A 12,373-nucleotide genomic window follows, 5' to 3' on the forward strand; every position below is an offset into this window, starting at 1 on the left:
AAAACCCATTTTTATACCTTGTATTGAAGAAAAATTATTTTTAAAATAGAAGTATTTTTCCCAACGACATTACGTCTGAGACAGATTGGGCGGAGATTCGAACCGGCAACCTACTGGTGACAAGATGAAGCCCAACACCCACAGTCACTGCTGCCCCCAAATGTCTAGAATAAAAGTCAGTATAGACTTAGTGAGAGTACCATCAGTAAGTTGTTTTAGTTTATCATTGTATGTTACTCTTTTTTTTAAAATTGTTATTCCTTCAGTGTTTTTTATTACTAAAAACTAAAATTACAAATATATCGAGCAAACAAAACGTCTCAAATGCACCAAATATTTCACCAGGGTGACGGTATTCCAGGTCAGCCCGGTGCTAGAGGAGTTCCTGGTCCACCAGGCAGACAGGTGAGCTCTCTGCATCGTTTCTTCTTCTATTGTTGATGTGTTTATGTAGTTTAACTGGACATAGTCGGTGCTTTTTGGGATAATTACAGAGAGTTTTCTTTTCAGGGTGAAAGGGGAACCGCAGGTGTTAAAGGAAGCCCTGGTCATATTGTGAGAAACTTCTCACTTTTTTTGTAAGTGACACAAATATCTAATCAATCTGTTAGATTTTCTTCTTCTTTTTTTTTTCAATTCTTCAATCAGGGTCCAAAAGGCTTGCGTGGCAACAAAGGAGAAAAGGTGAGAGGCTTTTACAATATTACCTCATATTTATTTTTAAAAATTTTAAATAATATGTTCCTGGCTGACGTTTTGTGTTAATGCATGTTGGCAAAGATGGTAACGACTTAGGATATTTTTATAGTCATTAATTTTATTAAATTCAGTATTGAGCTTTCTGCTTTATTAAATAAAGTGCTCAGTGGGTTCAGATGGTTTTCTTGTGTGATATAAAAAAGATATATATCTGAGAAAATCAAGCAGAAAAAGTTTAATCCAACAACCAAAACTAAGTTAAAAACAAAATCCCATAAACCATGAAGGATGTATCAGAAGGCATCACTCAAAAAAATATAAATAAATAAAACTGCCACATCCCGTCAGCATTAAGATGACAAATTCAGCTTAAATTAAGACAACATAAGGATTTATCTGCAGCATCATTAAGCAGCTACTTTACCTTTCAACACCAAAATGCTCCATAATCCATACGGAGAAAGTTTAAGCAACATAGTAAGGAGTATGTTTACATTGTCATTATGACACTGATATCACTGAGGCAAGATGACAGATTAAGACTCATTTCCTGACTGAAATATGGGCATATTGTGGAAAAGCTATTTGATTACGTCAAAAAAAGAAAAAAAAACCTGTAGGTTTGCTGAAGACTTGCTTTATTTGTAAAGTCAGGTCAGAGTGAACAATGCTTCATTTCTCTTTGTCTTGTTCTTTGCTGCAAAGCAGGTTCTGTTGTCTCATTGTCAGTTAAGAGTTTCATCTGAAGCCGTTCAAAACTGTCGACCTAATAATATATCGATACTGCATTTTTTTCCTCTAACTTAAAGACTAGAGTAACCTGCAGATTTTTTTCCCCTCCAAATATTTAAGTTAAATATAACCCAAAGATAGCACTGACATGATATGTCTATTAAATATATACACAAAAGCCTGGAAGTGTACTCACAAGACCAACCTTTGTATTGTCTTCACCTTTTTTCTTATTGCATTTCACATTTAAACTGGAGCTCTGCTGCTTTGGCTGCCATCAGCTCATGTATTTTCTCTCTAGATTTCACTGAGCGATTCCGTCAATGATTGTAGGAATTATTTGTGAGTCTTTTGAGATTTGTCAAAGATAGATTGTGTTTGATGATGAGTTTTGCTTTCCAGCAGCAAAGAGCCATGAAATATGAAACATTTATTGACTTTTCGGATGAAAATGATTGTATTTCGGAATATGTAAGTCGCAGCTCCGCTTCTTTTCAGGGAGACCGCGGCGTACCTGGACTCAGAGGAGAGAGAGTATGAAATTTACACCCACTGCACCCTGTTTCAGTTGAAATTTTAAAGAGCCTTCACCTTCATATTACAAAAACAAAACAGTTTGCATGGTGTATTTATTTATTTATTTATTTATTGCCCAAATCATTTTTTTAAATTTTTTATTTCTGACATGACTTCACAAATGAATACCATCCTGCAGGGGAGCGCACTTCAGATTCAAGGACCTCGTGGGTTCAAGGGCTCCAAAGGGGACGCGGTGAGATCATCTTTGTTGTGTAGGCCTTTCTTCTGTTGAAAAGCAAATTAAATTGTGTTTGAAGTATTTTCAATGCGTTTTCAATTCTACAGAACAGTTCATGGCACACTTTAGAGTTTGCAGACCTTTAGTTTAATCCGTATGTAGAAAATGGATGAAGATGAAGTGTTTCAAGAAGACGATAAATTTATTAGCCGGAATTACTCTGAATGGTTTTCTGCTAATATATGTAGTTTATGTTTAGATGATCCATCATTGATAGAAGGAATCCTTTACGTTTATTCAGGCGGCATCCTGAAAAAAAGACAAATATGAGTTTTACTGGAACTGTGACTGGCTATTCAAAAATATGGGATGTGCAAATATTCAGTTTGATTTTAGAAGCTTCATTTTATGCATCAAATATGGTCAATGTTTACATCATTAGATTTTCATCTTATGCAACAATATCTACATGATTTACCCATTAAATGCATAGAAACTTCTCCACGTTTGATGAGCAACGGTGGAGAAACTCATCACAGTTTAGTGGCTCTGCAACTCGCGTACATTCAGAAAAAAACGTGTAAATCTCCTTACTAGGAAAAAAAATCATTTTGGCTGCAGTGGTGATGGTATTAAAAGAACTACAAAGGAAGTTATTGGAAATGTTGTTTTAGGGTGAGAGGGGCCTGCCAGGTTTCGACGGGGATAAAGGAGAGAAGGGTGAGGACGGTCCTCCAGGAGTAAAGGTAACGAATGAAGTGCTGACATTTTAAGTGTAATTTGTTCACATATTTCCTTGCAAGTTTTTTTTTTTTTTCCGTCTCAAATTCTGACTACTTGTCACATAAACACATTTTTGATCAATCTGATCAGGGCCTTAAAGGGGATGCGGGCACCAAAGGGGCACTGGGCCGATTTGGTGCGCGAGGGCCGGTGGGCCAGAAAGTAAGCATGACATGCAGCAACATGAGATTCGGTGGGTATTGCTGTTTGACAGCGCTGTGATAAAGATGGTCACAATGTTTTATAGGGGGAAGCCGGAGAGCCAGGGCTGAATGGAGTGATGGTAACAAATCAGTAATAATTTCTAAATCTTCAATTGGTAAAATAAGTCTGTCTTAACAGAGTTATTGATATACTATATACACCAGAAGTTAATTAAGTGATGATGTGCAAAAACTCCAGTTTTTTATTCATTCTAGGGGCTGAACGGACAGCATGGAATGGATGGAGACAAAGGCGACAAAGGAGATGTTGGACTTCAAGGCATGCAGGGTGATCAGGTACTATCAAACAAAAGTACTAAACTTGAATAAAATCACTGCTCTCATCCTATAGGCTTCTCATTGTCTTATTAGAATCCCTATGTGAATTTAAAAATGTATGTTACGAGTTATATGTTGGACATTAATTGCAATTCCTTTTAATGCAAACAAAATATTGACAAGTTTTAGTCTCACAATTCTTGCTAAAGATTATTGCAGTATGACATTTTATGGATGTGGGTTAAATAGATGTAGCCTCTTATTGTTACTGTTGTGTATCTGATTCATGTGTTTTTCACAGGGCGATCCAGGAGAACCTGGCTTATCTGGAGAAATGGGGGAGAAAGGAGAAAAGGTTTAGTCATCCATTATGTCTTTGTAGCTCAGTATTCTCTTCCCTGTTTCCTGATGTGCTTCAGTTTCCAGTTTGCTTCAACCTTTCCCAGGGTTTCAGAGGGTTTCCTGGACGCACCGGTAATCCTGGGCTAGACGGCGAAAAGGTTAGCTTTAGCTTTATGATTCTCAAGATATTAACGAGTAAACTGTGTCATATGAAATCAAAATGTGGAAACGTTTATGTGATTTGAACTTTTTCACATTTTGTCACTATAACTAGAAACTTTTTGGGGGATTATGTGTGATTGCCTGGGTGTGGCTGACTGCACTTTATTGATTAGCATTTTAGAAGAAAATGGACCCATGTATCTCTTATCTTCAGCTTAATAATTATGCTCTGCTTTGTTCTTATTTGTCACATAAAATGCCAATAAAATACATTTGGGTTTGTAGCTGAAATGTAACATATGGAACGGTTCGAATATTTAATCTCCTAAACAGGGAGACCCAGGCGTACCTGGCAGTGCAGGTTTAGCAGGACTTAATGGACTCACAGGACGCAAGGTGAACATACAAATCCACTCATATTTCCACTCAACAGCATTTCAAGAGATGCATGCACTCATTTTTTCTATATTTATAAAATCTTAGGGGGACAAAGGAGTTGGAGGGACCAATGGTGCTGATGGTGACCCAGGAGCGAAAGGGGATAAGGTTTGTAAATTCAATGTAACATTACACTGGATACATATTTAGTTTTCCATGTGTTAGTAATCTTTGTTTTCTCAATTAAACTCCACACATCAATTGTTTTGTAAAATTTAGGGTGCTGCAGGTTTCCCCGGATTTCCAGGCTTCAAGGGGTCAGCTGGCAGTCCGGGACTAGATGGAGATGAGGGACCACCCGGAGCCCCTGGTCCTCATGGGGATACGGGACCCAAGGTACTTTAACCCAGTTTTGGGGCTGTATAGTTTGTGTTTTCATTCATTTAAACACAGTAAACCTAAGTATCATTTGGCTGAACGTGTATCAACACCACGGGCCAACAATGTCGCCTGTTCTAGCCTGAGTTTAAAGCCTTTTGTCTTTGTAATTCTCATTTTGTAAAATGCAACCTTCACCTTATTGTGCTTCTATTTTTTTGCCACATGTCCCTAAATGTTTACTCATGACGATTTAACGGAAATTATAAAGTATAGCACCCCGCCCAACAAAAAAAGAATCCAGCAGAATATTATTTGAGTCAAACAGACTCTCTTCCAAATATTCTCATCTCCCAACTAAATTTCTCCACTTCATGTAAAAACACAACGGGGTGGACTGAATATGTGACACGGTGATGGGAACGAGCGGCGCTTGATTACAGTCATCAATGTGCCTTCGTGAGAGAACGACAGCGTGTGCTAGGCTCTGAAGACAGCGGAGACACGTCCCAAATTAACACACACACACACACAGATCTATTTTTGTCTGCATCCTTCAAGTAATATCTTACTCAATTACATCCTTTCAGCAACAATTACCGGACTTTCTGTGTTAACGCAGATTGGCTTGAAAATACTGATGAGGATATTCCAGAGGTGCATCTAACTGAAATGTCTTTCACCGTGTGGAGCAGTTCCGCTTTTGATTGGGTGTCATGGGTTTTGTCTTGCGGGGAGGTTTTGTTCAAAAGATACATTTTCCTCTTTGTACTTTTACTAACCAGGGTGAGCGGGGCAGGAGAGGCAAAACGAGGCCATGCCAGAGGGGGGTACCAGGAACCCAAGGACTGCGAGGAGAAACTGTGAGATCTATACTTGAAAGCTGTTTATTCATTCCTTATATCGGTGGTTTATCCTGCTTTGGACCCAAAGCTATTTACTGAGAGTTCAAGTTATGCCTTTCAAAAAGCATAAAGATAACTAAAAATATTTTCTGTTTCTTTTTTTTGTTTTACTAAAGAGTTCTGTGTAGATAATATTTTATTTTTACACTTCATTTTTGAAAAAGCTAAGAACAACCGCTTGTTGCATGAGATCAAGTAATTATATTATCAGGTTTTTGCTACTAAATTTGTGTAGTGGTCAAATAAATACTTGCAGTGCCTATTTATCTGGACTTGATTTAAATATAGTTTGTTTTATGTAAACGTGTCCCTTAATGTTGCTGCTGCCACTACTTGGAATGGTTGAAAATAGGTTACAAATGTTTGTTTTTGAAAGAAAATCATAATTTTCTTTGTATGTACAACAGTGCCAATTTATTCTTTATGTGGAAATTCTTAAAGTGAAAGTGCTCATGTTTTATTACCACTAGGGTTCAGAGGGTATGGAAGGAGCAAAGGGGGAAAAAGGAGAGCCTGGATTATCAGTATGTCAGCCTAATATTTCCATTCAGAATTATTTTTAAAACCTTTTTGAATAACTGACCACCTAAATTCTGCTTTTATCTTTGTGAAGGCTGAAGAAGTGAAGGAGCTTGTCAACCAGGAGGTGGTTGAAAAGTGCGGTAAGAGGCTACACGGCGCGAAGCCATACTTTATGCATTTACTTTACTCTGTATTTTGTCCAAAACTGAATAAACATGTTCTTTCAGGGAGGTCTACATATTCTGACAGTGTCTGTGTGCATGTTGGTGTGTACACGTGTGTGGCTGTTTGCTGTCAAGCTCCTGTGGCAGCAACATGGCACCCCTGTGTGTGGAGCCATCTGTTATGTTCTCTCAGAGGAACACACACCATGGTGCCAGTAACAGTAGAGTCATTCACAAACACGCGACTACAATTAAGAGGGACGCCTCCCCAAAAAAATCTGTTCACCTACAAGACACGCAACCGTGACATTTTCTTGTCAACTTTTATGTTTCACACCAAAGTTTTCTATGCAAGAGATGTTCTGGATTAAAAATGTTCTGTTACTTGATAATGTACTGTTGATTGTGTAACTCTTGTTTTTTTTGTTTTTTTTTTTTTTTTTCAGGACTGGAATACAAGTTTATGGTAAAGTCTGTGGATCCGGATGCATCGTACGTGGTAACTGGTAGCAAAACTACCAGTAAGCCCAAAGATTTAGCAATAACCATCTCTACTGTGACTGAACGTCACGAAGAAAGGACGAGACATGACTTTCAAAAACAAGAATCCAACAGCAACATGAAAGAAATTACAAGTACTCTTCCACTGAATCTCGAAGAAGCCAGGAGCTCACGAAATCACACTGGTAAGAAAAAAAAAAAAACCTGCAACACAAATGTCAGCAGATTTGAACCCTCTGGCCAAGCTCACAGATTGCTCAGCTACAGTGTGACCAAAAGTGGGACTAAATGAGCACACAACTCAAACATATGTGGAGCAGCTGTGTGTTGGACATTTAAAATGTCCTGTCTGTGGTTCCTTTTTATGGTGGTGGAGATTTTCAAGCAAATGGTATCATTAGTGTGCTCTGACTTGTTCTGATAACGTAAAGTACTTGAGCATAGTTCTACTTAAAAATGGAAAATGCATCACATGCATGACATACTGTATGTTTCAGAAATGTAAATATACACTTTTTATTATTAAGTCACACTCCATGAAACCAATTAATGAAAAACATCCACAGGCAGAAATCACGTCCTGCTTTATTTGTAATTCTAGCTTCAGGTAAAACAAAAAACAAAAAAAAAACATCAATATGCACTAACATGACTATGAATTCACATGAATGTATATTTAACATTTTATTCATTTGACCAATATTTCCATTCCATGGTAATTATGAAATTATACTTGAAATTACATAAGTATTGTTTTTAACCAGGAATCTGAACTGTGTTCTTGCTTTACCACTGATAAGGTAACATGTCCAACAGTACAGCAGTCAAATCAGCTCAGTTGGGTTTCTCTTGCATAAATTCTGATGTGTTTGCACTTTGAAAAATTGACCCTCGGGCAAAATTCTGATCCAAGACTCGCCTACCCGACTGCTGCAATTGATTTAAAATAATCCAGTGCAAAATTAAATCAAGGCAGTTTTTTGACCAGTAATTTTTTTGTTGTTCTCTGACTTCAATTTAGATTTTTTTTTTAAGGCTGCTAGAGGCTAAATCCAGAACGTACAAGCCAGTACTACAAAGACATTGTGTAGATCAAAGCAGTTTCATGTCGGACTGCTTCCTGAGCGATTGGGGGAAAATGTTGGTCTGTAGAAGAGTGAAGGAGAAACAGACCTCAAAAGACGTTTGCCTTTTACACAGTAACAGGTTGTTCTGCAAAGCATTCACTCTGAGTGACCAAAATACAAATGTGCATCAAGTTTTACAGATTTGTATTTGCTATTTTTTTTAAAAAAACAACAATGCACAATTTTTCTCCCAGGCTAGAGTTATTGACTACTTTATGTTGGTCTGTTATGTATTACCCCATAAAAAAGAACCATTGATGTTAATGTACTTTTTGCTCGGTAATATAGTTGAATTTTATTGGGACCACCAGACAATTGATTTTGATTTAATTTACATTTCCCGAATACAGTCAGTAAATTAGTTTTGTTTTGTTCCTTTCAGTACTACAAGCTCCATCTCCCCCTCTTTTTAAAAAAAAAGAAAAAGAAATTGAATGCTTGTCATATTTGAAAATTTCTTCAAGAACCTAAATATTAGCTGTGATTCCTCCAGAACTTTAAGTTTAAAGTTTGCATAACAATATTGAAAAATGAATGAAAGGACGCTCCACGACACCCTCATACGGCATTCAAATGAGTCCAAAATGCCGCCGGCGCTCATTAGGTGCTGGTCCAGAGAGAGGGGCTATGTGTTCGTCTTTGATGGCTGAGTTCAGCGCGATGTTCAGCTTCTGATTAGACGTATTTCTGTCTTTAGATTCTCATGAGGGATGGGCTGTGAAGTCGAGAGAGAGGAAGAGAAGACGACTATCTGGTTCTAAGGATGATAGTGAGTGGCCAAGACTTCCAATTTTCTTCCTATTTCAGCCAATTCCTTTGGTTGTTTGCTCAGTCCTTTTTTTTTTTTTTACTTTAACCCTTTTTCAGACACAAAAAATGAGCTGAAACAGTTTATGCTTTAATGTATGTGTGCTATTTCTTAAGTATCAGAAATAATTTTCTACTTGTTGGCTCTTCATTTTGAGTAAATACAGTGACAAATAGAGAACATGACATGGGATGCAATGTGAAAATTCCTTCAACAGAATAAAAATTAACACATTTTAATAACCTACATAACAGCAACAATTATTTGCTTTATGGTCTCATTCTTATGTTCATTATAAAAACAGTAGGTGTGCAATGAGCTTTTAATTGACTTTTTCCAGTTAACTTATTTTTTTTATCAGTAATGACACAATTTGACATTTTTACCTGGGATTGTATTTGAAACAACAATTACTGTAGAAAAACACGGTCGCTCATGATGCTGTAGTTGGTTTCTAATTTGGCACTATGGGAAAATCTTTTTCACATCTTGACTCTCTCAAAACTTGCATGCTCTAACTACTGCGATTTGTGAAACCCTAAAAAAATGTGCTCTTATATGTTCATACATGAAAACCTGTGCAAAGACTTGTGATAATGTCCCTTTGTGTGTTTAAAATCCAGTAGCCTGAGTACCAGGAGGGTCATGAAATGTGGTATTATTCTGATGTCTTCCACTACTTGTTCATGGTAGAACTGGCCTTCCTAGCTTATTCAGTCCTGTTCTCTGAGCTGCTGCTCCAGCTGCTGAAGAAAAGTGTAGAAAAATGTGTCCACAGACTTTATTCTCTTTCTCAACTTTGTTTCCTTTCTTCCTTGTGTCTTCACTTTCTCCTCCCTCCGCCGCTACATTTTCTTTCTGTATAAGTATAAAAATAAATCCAAACGGAATATGTAAATCAGTTAAATGTTTAAATGTAATTATGTGGCAAGTCCCACATTTTTCTCCTCAAAATGACTCTTCTTTACCTCACTTGTGCTTTCAGTGACCGATCGCTGTTTGCCACCAATGTCGGAAGGAGCTTGTTCAGAATACGCTCTGGTCTGGTATTTCCACAGCCAGTCGGGGGAATGCAGGCCTTTTGTATACGGCGGCTGTGGTGGCAACCAAAACCGATTCACATCTAAACAGGACTGTGAGAGTCTATGTGGAACAAAGAGCGGAGTGACAGAAACTCGGTCAGCTCTGACGGAGGACCTGCCTTCAGACAGATGATGCAATGACGAAAATTCTGATTCTGTCTGTCAGTGTGGTGTTACTGAAGATACACTGTTTTTGTTTTCTATATTTCTTTTATTTATAATTCTTTTTGTGAAAGCAGTTTGATTTCTGGACGTTTACCAGTGAACAGAATTGAAATGTGAGCAACAGTATGTGAGAGCCTGTACTTTTTCCTGCATTTGTTTTATTGGTAAACCTGACTTTGAGTTTGTTTTTTTTATGTGATTCTAATTAATGCTACTGATAAAAAATAAAACTGGTTTTATGTGTGTGATTTTTACTACACCTGATTCTGTTTTCACCTCATTACTGCAGATCGCGGTCACCTTTCTTATGCCCTACATGATGCAGTCTGCAAAAATACGAAGCCGGTGGCTGGTTTCCTGCTGTCTCTGTCATCACCACATATGTTTGTTTGGTGGGGGGTGTAGTGGGTCGGGCTGGGAGCCAGATGAGAGGCCAACAGGGGCCCAACCAATCTACATCATACAGTCTCAGCTGTGGCAGGGGATTCCTGTGTGGTCGCTCATGTAGGGGTGACACACATTAACTGGGACCTTTTCCCTCCCTTTTAAAAACTCACATTAAACCACGGTGGAAAGGCAGAGATTGGAGAGTTGATGCATTATTTTAACTCCTATGACAATATTTCTGTGAAATGTCTGATTGGATGGGTCTTAGGTTGATTACTGAAAGTAGAAAACATGACCAAGCTATCAGAAAATGCTTACATGAGCAATCACCCTCGGGCTTCCTTCGTGCTGGTCACGATTCTGCCCCTGTGATCTACTCCCACTCTGCAAAATGCTTTACAAATATCCAACATGCAGTGCCTGGCAGAGGTACACTTAAACGTTTTTCACATTTTGCCACATTACATACACAAATTTCAACATGTTATTGGGATGTTAAATGACTGACCAATGCAAGGTCCAACATAACTGTGAAGAGGAAAGAAATTTAGTTTTCAATCTCTAAAGCAGGGATGTCTGGTGTTCTGGGAGTTGACCAAATGTTGGGGTGGGTGGAACATTTCTTTGGGGTTGTGTGGGGCTGCTGCCATGGGGGCTACAATGGGGGGCCAGGGCCTCCCTCTCTTGATGGATCTTGGTGGACATGGGTGCCTAGTGGAGTCTGCGTGGGAACTGGCTTCCTGGGAGAGCATCTTTGCAAAGTATTTTATGTTCAGTTTTAAAGCACTTCATGTAAGCTTGAAAAATAGTTTTTCTTTCTTTTTACTTTCCAGTTTTAATTGAAATAGTCTTGTTAGATAAATGCTGAACAATTATTAACCTGACAGCTTTGTTTTATACTTTTACTGTCTCATTGTCATTTAATTGCATGGAAAGAAACGGAAAACAATTCAATAGAACAATCAGACATTTCTCATATAACGGACTCATTTGTATGAATAATCCCAAATATCAACACTTTTGCCATAAAAACAGATAAAAATAAGAGATCTTGTTGAACAAGCTAAGTGTCTTACAGAACTGTAATGCAGAAGATATAATACTGAAGAGGGCCATGCAAATCGCCCTGCGACAGACTGGCGACCTGTCCAGGGTGTACCCCGCCTCTCGCCCGGAACGTAGCTGGAGATGGGCACCAGCAACCCTCCCGACCCCATTAGGGACAAGGGTGAACAGAAAATGGATGGATGGATGGATGGGCCATGCAAATCAATTTTAGAGATCAACTGCAGGGAAGGAGAAGTGGGAGGACATTTAAGTCTTCAATCACAGTGTGTAATTAATCGAGCTGTGAACGCTTCAGTTCTTATGAATGAAAACGTTAAAAGGAATATTCAACATGGCTTTGATTCAGTCTTTGCTATCATTGGTTCTGTTTGTTTTACTCTGTACTGTAGTTTAGTGTATAATTCTCTTCAAAATCTACAATTTATCACAACGAAAAAAAATGTTCAACAGTTTTTTTGGGGGGGTTTTTGGCTTACTTTTATAAGACTAACTCCTCATTTTGTTCAGTTCTTGCATACACATTACCCACCGTGACATTTTATGCCTGTCATTCACAGTGCCACACCTTCATCTGTTTACAAAAACACATTTTAATGCCCTGCTTCACATCTTGATGCCTTTTTGGTTTTATTGCATTTGTTTGTAGCCTGAGCTTTTATGTGGGAATCCCTGGAGTTTTAATTAATAAATCAACTCTTGGTAAAAATGACCTTAGTCCTTGCCATATTGATTTCTAATCAAATTGGTTAAGAAAACTGTCTTTCTTCCCAACTTGAGCAACATAAAGAGTTTTCATACCTGAATTAACTTTGAACATCTGTTTACAACAAATGGCTATAATGTTTTCTGTTGGGACTTTACATAGCGGAGCATGATTGTTTTAAATGTCTTGTCAAAAAAAAAGTATGTAAAAAGTTTGACATGCATTTGC

At 38.0% G+C, this 12,373-nt stretch overlaps 1 protein-coding gene across 7 annotated transcripts in view; it reads left to right on the plus strand.

The window, feature by feature from the left end:
• The window catches only part of col7a1l (collagen type VII alpha 1-like), an 80,305-nt gene extending 69,301 nt beyond the window's left edge, over positions 1-11,004 (plus strand). For 3 of the 7 annotated variants that reach the window (XM_028043690.1, XM_028043691.1, XM_028043689.1), the window contains 20 exons: positions 346-405; positions 511-555; positions 649-684; positions 1,930-1,965; positions 2,147-2,203; positions 2,863-2,934; positions 3,062-3,133; positions 3,219-3,254; positions 3,391-3,471; positions 3,755-3,808; positions 3,900-3,953; positions 4,291-4,353; positions 4,441-4,503; positions 4,615-4,731; positions 5,499-5,576; positions 6,089-6,142; positions 6,232-6,280; positions 6,751-6,990; positions 8,630-8,701; positions 9,726-11,002. In XM_028043690.1, the coding sequence (XP_027899491.1) occupies positions 346-405; positions 511-555; positions 649-684; positions 1,930-1,965; positions 2,147-2,203; positions 2,863-2,934; positions 3,062-3,133; positions 3,219-3,254; positions 3,391-3,471; positions 3,755-3,808; positions 3,900-3,953; positions 4,291-4,353; positions 4,441-4,503; positions 4,615-4,731; positions 5,499-5,576; positions 6,089-6,142; positions 6,232-6,280; positions 6,751-6,990; positions 8,630-8,701; positions 9,726-9,955 (1,569 nt within the window). In that variant the 3' untranslated portion in view covers positions 9,956-11,002. Of the gene's footprint in view, positions 1-345; positions 406-510; positions 556-648; positions 685-1,929; positions 1,966-2,146; positions 2,223-2,862; positions 2,935-3,061; positions 3,134-3,218; positions 3,255-3,390; positions 3,472-3,754; positions 3,809-3,899; positions 3,954-4,290; positions 4,354-4,440; positions 4,504-4,614; positions 4,732-5,498; positions 5,577-6,088; positions 6,143-6,231; positions 6,281-6,750; positions 6,991-8,629; positions 8,702-9,725 lie in introns of those variants that run through there. The other 4 variants (XM_028043693.1, XM_028043692.1, XM_028043694.1 and 1 more) reach the window with 3 other exon arrangements.
• The last annotated feature ends 1,369 nt before the right edge of the window (positions 11,005-12,373 follow it).

This window comes from Xiphophorus couchianus, chromosome 17 (genome assembly GCF_001444195.1).
Source record: "Xiphophorus couchianus chromosome 17, X_couchianus-1.0, whole genome shotgun sequence".
Classification (NCBI taxonomy): Eukaryota; Metazoa; Chordata; class Actinopteri; order Cyprinodontiformes; family Poeciliidae; genus Xiphophorus; species Xiphophorus couchianus.